Source organism: Babylonia areolata, chromosome 29 (assembly GCF_041734735.1).
Source record: "Babylonia areolata isolate BAREFJ2019XMU chromosome 29, ASM4173473v1, whole genome shotgun sequence".
In the NCBI taxonomy this organism is placed as follows: domain Eukaryota; kingdom Metazoa; phylum Mollusca; class Gastropoda; order Neogastropoda; family Buccinidae; genus Babylonia; species Babylonia areolata.
The window spans coordinates 19,488,575-19,496,074 of NC_134904.1; the positions used below are offsets into that span (position 1 = coordinate 19,488,575).

Genomic DNA, 7,500 nt, shown 5'->3' on the forward strand with positions numbered 1-7,500 from the left:
TATATATATATATATATATATATATATATATAAATGGGAGAAGTGAACCATTGTCCACCACAAATATTACCACTTGTGGCAGCTGGTTTACAGGGGGACAACTCTGCATTGACCAGTCGTCACACCGACCCAACGGACCGCTGCTCAGAGGACGCAGTCTGTTGAGTCCTATGACAAACTGACGAGTCGCGTACAGAGCTGACAGCGTTACCCCCCTTACTGCACCCACCAGGGGGTGGTGGTGATGGTGCTCTGCGTGCTGCTGGCCGAGGCGCACGTGCAGGCGGTGCTGACGTCGACGAGCTCCTCCTGATACTTCTGCAGTCCCTGGTGACAGCCCACCGGCTTCAGCACAGCCACCCGGGTCAGGACAGGCTCACAGCCATAGGCGTCGTTGTGGATACACTGCTGGCACTTGCACTTGGCGGTCTTCAGGCTGCTGGGGTAGTAGCCGTCAGGCAGGTTCAGCACGTTGAAGTAGTAGGGGCACAGGCTGCGGTGAGCCAGAGGGGCCGTGGGGTCCGTCGTCAGGGAGGTCGGGCACGTCTTGTTCTCGTTGGGGTTGCCGTCCTCCTCCACCTTGACTTCACTGGCGGGGATGCTGATGGCTTGTCCGTTGTGCAGCTTGCCCAGGAATTCCGTGTTGCCCAGCTGAACAGAGAGAGAGAGAGAGGGTGAAGGGGTGGGGGGAAGGGGGGGCGGGTCGTTTGTTTACCGTTCACTGTTTATTTGACACACACAGAGACAGATACATAGAGATAGAAACAGAGAGATAGATAGAAACACAAAGACAAGACAAAATCTTAACGGAGATACTATGGTGGTAATTCAAAAGAAGACGAAGGCGAAGATGAAGAAGGAGGAGCAGAAGAAGAACAACAAAAAACAAAAGCAGAAAAAATCAAATGAAATCCGAGCATTGTAATCTTTGGTGGAAATCCTAGCCGATTATAATGATCTGACAAAAAGTGAAAATTGGACTTAAAATTTTTATTTTATTTTACAAACTGAAATTTATTTGAGATTACTCTAACACACACACACACACACACACACACACACACACACACACACACACACACACACACACACACACACACACACACACATACACACACACACACACACGGCAGGTCTCACCTGAGAGTTGATGGCTTGAAACATGGACTCCAGGTTGTCAGGCTGGGCGCAGGTCGTTTTGTTGACGGCCCGTTTCTCTCTGTGATGCTCTTCCTGCTGCTGCTGCTCCCCCTTCACCCTCCTCATCCCCTCCCCCACCACCTCTTTCATCGGCATCGCCGTCGTCGTCATGGGCAGGCAGCAGAGGACACAGCCGATAACGGCAGCGACGAGGACACAGCGGCGGACTCCCGCGGAGAAAGAAGACTCGCTGAACGAAGCCATGATGACTGGCGCAGCAAGCAAGATGGACTTTTCCTTTCTTCCAGTCAAGTTTGAAAACAACGTCACTGATGTCAACAGCTGCAATAAAGCTGACGGCCAATTTCAGACTCACGAAAGCTTAAACGTAAGATGTTTGAAAAATAAGGAGAAAAAAATTGATCGTACCAAGTTCCTTCGAATAAATGCCTGGATGATGCCTGAATCGTACTATTGGTATGAAGCTGTGGATTTGCTGGCAGCGAGGATATGAGATCCGAAAGGATTGACGAAGAGTCGGTGACTTGTGATTCTGAGCGGTGTCATCTCCTGCATTATATAGCTGTCACCACTGCTTGGGGTATCCTGCTTACACACACACACGCACACACACACACACACACACACACACACACACACACACACACACACATACACAGGGGACGCAAGCCTACACACACACATTGGGGTTTCCCTCGTTCCGGGTCCCAAAATAGAAAGGTGAGTTGAATGCGGAGGTGCAATGTGGCTAATTTTAGCACAGAGACCTCACGGTCGGCTCAAAGGCTGGTGGACTGTGCGTGCGTGTGTGGGTGTGGATGTGGAAGTGAGGGGGGGAGGGGGGAGAGGGGAGGAAGAGGAGAGGAGAGAGAGAGAGGGAGAGGGAGTGTGTGTGTGTGTGTGTGGGCGTGCGTGACTGCGTGCATGTGCGCGCGCGCGCGTGTGTGTGTGTGTTTGTGCGTGCGCGCGCGCGCGTGTGTGTGTGTATTTCATTTTCTATGTTAATGTCTTTTCATTGTTAAATGATACTAGACGTAAAAGAAAAGAAAAGAAAACAAGAAAAAAAAAGAAAGAAAAAAAAAAGAGGAAAGAGTTGAAAAACATGTATGTGTGTGCGTGCGCGTGGTGTGTGTGTGTGTGTGTGTGTGTGTGTGTGTGTGTGTGTGTGTGTGTGTGTGTGTGTGTCGGTGATGGGAAGTGGTGGTGGTATCTCTATCTGTCTGTCTCCGTCTCCCCCTTCTCTCTCTCCTTCTCCCTCTCTCTCTATCCCTCTCTACCTCTCTCTCTCTCCCTCTCTCTCCGTTTCTCTCTCTGCTTCTCCCTCTCTCCCTCCCCCTCTGTCTCTCTCTCTCTCTCTTTCTTTCTTTCTATCTCCCCCTCTCCCTCTCTCCCTTTATCTCTTTCCCTATCTCCATCCTCCTTCTCTCTCTCTCTCTTAATCTCTTTCCCTCTCTCCCTCATCCTTCCCTCTCTCCCTTTATCTCTTTCCCTCTCTCCCTCCTCCTTCACTCTCTCCCTTTATCTCTTTCCCTGTCTCTCTCAGTCTCTCTTTCCCTTCATCTCTTTTCCTATCTCCCTCTGTCTGTCTGTCTCTCTCCCTTTATCTCTTTCCCTCTCTCCCTCATCCTTCTCTCTCTCTCTCTTATCTCTTTTCCTCTCTCCCTCATCCTTCTCTCTCTCCCTTTTTCTCTTTTCCTCTCTCCCTCTTCCTTCCCTCTCTCCCTTTATCTCTTTCCCTCTCTCCCTCATTCTTCTCTCTTTCCCTCTCTCCCTCCTCCTTCTCTCTCTCTCTCTTTATCTCTTTCCTTCTCTCCCTCTGTCTCTCTCTCTCTCTCTTCCCCTTTATCTCTTTCTCTCCCTCCCTCCTTCTCTCTTTCCATTTATCTCTTTCTCTCTCTCCCTCCTCCTTCTCTCTCTATTTCCCTTTACCTCTTTCCCTCTCTCCCTCCTCCTTCTCTCTCTCTCTCTCTTTATCTCTTTCCTTCCCTCCCTCTGTCTCTCTCTCTCTCTTTCCCTTTATCTCTTTCCCTCGCTCCCTCCTTCTCTCTTTCCCTTTATCTCTTTCCCTCTCTCCCTCCTTATCTCTTTCCCTTTATCTCTTTCCCTCTTTGCCACCCTATATCCTTCCCAGCCCACCCCCCCTCCCTCCACCCCTCCCCACGTGACTGCATGTGTGTGTGTGTGTGTGTGTGTGTGTGTGTGTGTGTGTTCGTGCGTGCGTGCGTGCGTGCGTGCGTGCGTGCGTGTGTGTGTGTGTGTGTGTGTGTGTGTGTGTGTGTGTGTGTGTGTGTGTGTGCTTGTGTGTTTTTCATTTTCTATGTTTATGTCTTTTCATTGTTAAATGATACTAGACGTAAAAGAAAAGAAAAGACAAGAGAGGCAAGGCCTTCAAGACTCACTTGTGACACACTTAAAAATAAAATCTAATCGTTAAAATGTGTTCTGTATTTATTATTATAAAGCTTCGCGTTAAAAAAAAAAAAAAATCCTATCCAGATTCGAACCCCGCGTGTTCGGGTGAGAAGAAACTGCCTTATCCATTACACTATCGTGGCTCCTTAACTGACATTCTAAAATTTAATATTTGAATATACTTTTTTAAAGGGCAATAAATCAATTGCGGTATTCGCAGTCAGAACGCTGTTTAAATCATATTATTCTGGTGTATTTTGGGCATTCATAAAATCTTTAAGGGCAATAAAAAATTCTTTTTACTGGCTATCGCCGCAATCACACTGCAACATTTAGCCGTTTTCACTAGATCTAGATAGATGTACAAGTTTAGTTACACCCACCGGGAATGTAGTACGACACGGTCGATTCAATTTCTCTTTTATGTTCATTCTAGTTTAATAGTTTTAAAGTTGACATTAAAATTTAGTATTTTGTTAAACTAATAACATGTAGAGCCAAGTAGAAGTACTTCTAAATGTCGTATGAAGTGAAAAGGACTTCATTTTGAGAGAAGTCAAGACTGGAAATTTTTTCGTTTCATCGTGATCAGTTCAAGGGTATTAACTCGCATGGTTTACAATTTTTAACTGTGAATTCCGACTGATTCTGTGGATATTTTTTATGGCAGTTTGGGGCATAATCCAGTAAGTGATGAGGCGTTCACAAATCTTTCTTTGAATAAATATTTAATGGTCTCCTTCTCCAACTTTCCATCACATGTTATCATGTATTGTCCATTGAATATAGGATTGAACGGGTAGGTCAACAACTTGAAACAAAATGGCGTCGTTCGCGTTTGCGAAGAATATGAGCACGCGCTTTTGAATGTGTATAAATATGTGTACGCAATTGAATTTTGCCCATGACCTTCAGGGCTCAGCCAGCAGATCTATAAAGTCCACTCGTCATATTGATTTTAGTATTTTCCGAAAAAGACCACTTGGGCGAATGAACATAGTGAAAGCCCTGTACACTGAGAGTAAAACACACAAGCTTTTTTTGTATTGAGTATAATTTCAAAATGTAATGTTTAAGATGAGAAAGATCAGTTTAAAGCAAATTAAGTCTCCTAGCATTAATTACAGAGTAATTTCTCTTTTTTACTATCTGCACCAAAACGTTTGCAAAATAAATAAAACTTCATGCTTAGCAAAAGAAGTTCCTGTTTGAACAAAAAATGATAATAATGACTGCTCTTGTTGTTGTGTCAGAATATCAGATCAAAGTGCCAAGTTCAGAGAATACAAAAAATATAAATATAACAGTAAATGCAGTTTACATATAATTAGGCTTCATTTTTAATTCTTTTGGCCCATCCCAGAGGTGCAATATTGTTTTAAACAAGATGACTGGAAAGAACTGAATTTTTCCTATTTTTTTTTGCCTAATTTGGTGTCAACTGACAAAGTATTTGCAGAGAAAATGTCAATGTTAAAGTTTACCACGGACACACAGACACACAGACACACACACAGACACACACACACACACACACACACACACACACACACACACACACACACACACACACACACACAGACAACCGAACACCGGGTTAAAACATAGACTCACTTTGTTTACACAAGTCAGTCAAAAAGAAGGAAAGAAAAAAAGAAAGAAAGAAAGAAAGAAAAAGAGGAAAGAATTGAAAAACATGTTGTATGTGTGTGCGTGCGCGTGGTGGGTGTGTGTGTGGGGGGGGGCGAGGGGAAGTGGTAGTGGTATCTCTGTCTGTGTGTCTATCTCTCTGTGTGTCTGTCTCTCTCTGTCTCTGTCTATCTGTCTCCGTCTCCCCCCTCTCTCTCTCCTTCTCCTTCTCTCTCTATCCCTCTCTCTCTCTCTATCCCTCCCTCTCTCTCCCTCTCTCTCTCACCCCCTTCTCTCTCCCTCTCTCCGTTTCTCTCTCTCCCTCTCTCCCTCCCCCCTCTCTGTCTCTCTGTCTCTTTCTTTCTTTCTCTCGCCACTTCTCCCTCCCTTTATCTCTTTCTCTATCTCCCTCTGTCTCTCTCTCTCTCCCTTTATCTCTTTTCCTCTCTCCCTCTGTCTCTGTCTCTCTCTTTTTCCCTTTATCTCTTTTCATATCTCCCTCTGTCTCTCTCTCTGTCTGTCTCTGTCTCTCTCTCTATCTCTATTCCCCTCTCCCTCTGTCTCTCTCTCCCTTTATCTCTTTCCCTCTCTCCCTCCTCCTCTATTTCCTTTTATCTCTTTCCCTCTCTCCCTCCTCCTCCTCTCTCTCTCTTAATCTCTTTCTCTCTCTCCCTCCTCCTCTATTTCCCTTTATCTCTTTCCCTTCTCCCTCCTCCTCTCTCTCTCTCTTAATCTCTTTCCCTCTCTCCCTCCTCCTCTATTTCCCTTTATCTCTTTCCCTCTCTTCCTCCTCCTTCTCTCTCTCTCTTTTAATCTCTTTCCCTCTCTCCCTCCTCCTCTATTTCCCTTTATCTCTTTCCCTCTCTTCCTCCTTCTCTCTCTCTCTCTTAATCTCTTTCCCTCTCTCCCTCCTCCTCTATTTCCCTTTATCTCTTTCCCTCTCTCCCTCCTTCTCTCTCTCTCTTAATCTCTTTCCTTCTCTCCATCCTCCTCCTCTCTCTCTCTTAATCTCTTTCCCTCTCTCCCTCATCCTTCTCTCTTTCTCTTAATCTCTTTCCCTCACCCCCTCTCTCCCTTTATATCTTTTCCTCTCTCCCTCCTCCTTCTCTCCTTTCCTCTCTCTCTCCTCCTTCTCCCTCTCTCTTTATCTCTTTCCCTCACTCCCTACCTCCCGATCCCCCAACCCCCACCCCCTTGTCACGGGCAAATGGCCTAGTCATTAAAATGTTCGAGTTCGAGTTCTTCTCTTTCCTTTACCTCTTTCCCTCTCTTTTCCTTTATCTCTTTCCCTCTCTCCCTCCCAATATCCTTCCCAGCCCCCCCCCCCGCCCCCTTCCTCGACCCCTCCCCACACCCTCCCACTCCCACACCTTGGAACGCAAGGCGGACATTATATCCAACCCGGACAAACATCCGGGATTAACTCCCATCTCCCCCCCCCTCCCCACCCCACCCCCCTGACCCCCAATCCCCAAATCCAATCCCTTCGAACAACGCAACTTTCATGGAAACTTGCAATGGTCAGGACCCTGCTCGACATCTTGACTTCAGCACTTCCTCTTACCCAACGCTGGGTCACTCCCCACATTTCATAACTGGTATGGAAATCTGTGTGTGTGTGTGTGTGTGTGTGTGTGTGTGTGTGTGTGTGTGTGTGTGTGTGTGTGTGTGTGTGTGTGTGTGTGTGTGTGTGTGTGTGTGTGTGTGTTACTCTGTGTGTGTGTGTGCGTGTGTGTGTGTGTTACTCTGTGTGTGTGTGTGTGTGTGTGTGTGTGTGTGTGTGTGTGCGCGAGTTGTGTGGTACGTGCGTGCCCGAGAGAGAGAGTGTGTGTGGTCTCTCTCTCTCTCTCTCTCTCTCTCTCTCTCTCTCTCACTCCCAAATTTCTTTCTCCCCCAGTTCTCTCTTTGGCTCCGCTCCGAACCCCACCCATTCTTTCTCTGTCCCCACCCCCCTTCTCCCTCCCTCCCCCTTCACAAGTTCTCTCTCCTTCCTCTCCTCCCCCCTTCTCCCTCCATCCCCCTTTACAAGTGCTCTCTCCTTCCTCTCTCGCCCCCTTCTCCCTCCCTCCCTCCCCCTTTACAAGTTCTCTCTCCTTCCTCTCTCTCCCCCCTTCTCTCTCCCTCCCTCCCTCCCCCTTTACAAGTGCTCTCTCCTTCCTCTCTCCCCCCTTCTCCCTCCCTCCCCCTTCACAAGTTCTCTGTCCTTCCTCTCTCCCCCCCTTCTCCCTCCCTCCCCCTTTACAAGTTCTCTCTCCTTCCTCTCTCCCCCCCTTCTCCCTCCCTCCCTCCCCCTTTACA

General features: G+C 47.2%; 1 protein-coding gene across 1 annotated transcript; it reads right to left on the reverse strand.

Moving 5' to 3' along the window:
- Positions 1-85: 85 nt before the first annotated feature.
- Positions 86-1,745, reverse strand: LOC143274905 (interleukin 17-like protein). The gene is made up of 2 exons (XM_076578889.1): positions 1,141-1,745; positions 86-651 (listed from the first exon to the last, which is right to left on the reverse strand). The coding sequence occupies exons 1-2, from the start codon at positions 1,402-1,404 to the stop codon at positions 217-219; spliced, it is 699 nt and encodes a 232-aa protein (XP_076435004.1). The 5' UTR covers positions 1,405-1,745; the 3' UTR covers positions 86-216.
- Positions 1,746-7,500: the final 5,755 nt, after the last annotated feature.

Excerpts from the sequence above, each read along its gene's own strand:
- LOC143274905 (XM_076578889.1), bottom strand. The coding sequence starts at position 1,404 with ATGGCTTCGTTCAGCGAGTCTTCTTTCTCCGCGGGAGTCCGCCGCTGT. Across the intron at positions 652-1,140 it reads TTCAAGCCATCAACTCTCAG|CTGGGCAACACGGAATTCCT; the intron begins GTGAGACCTGCC and ends CTCTCTGTTCAG.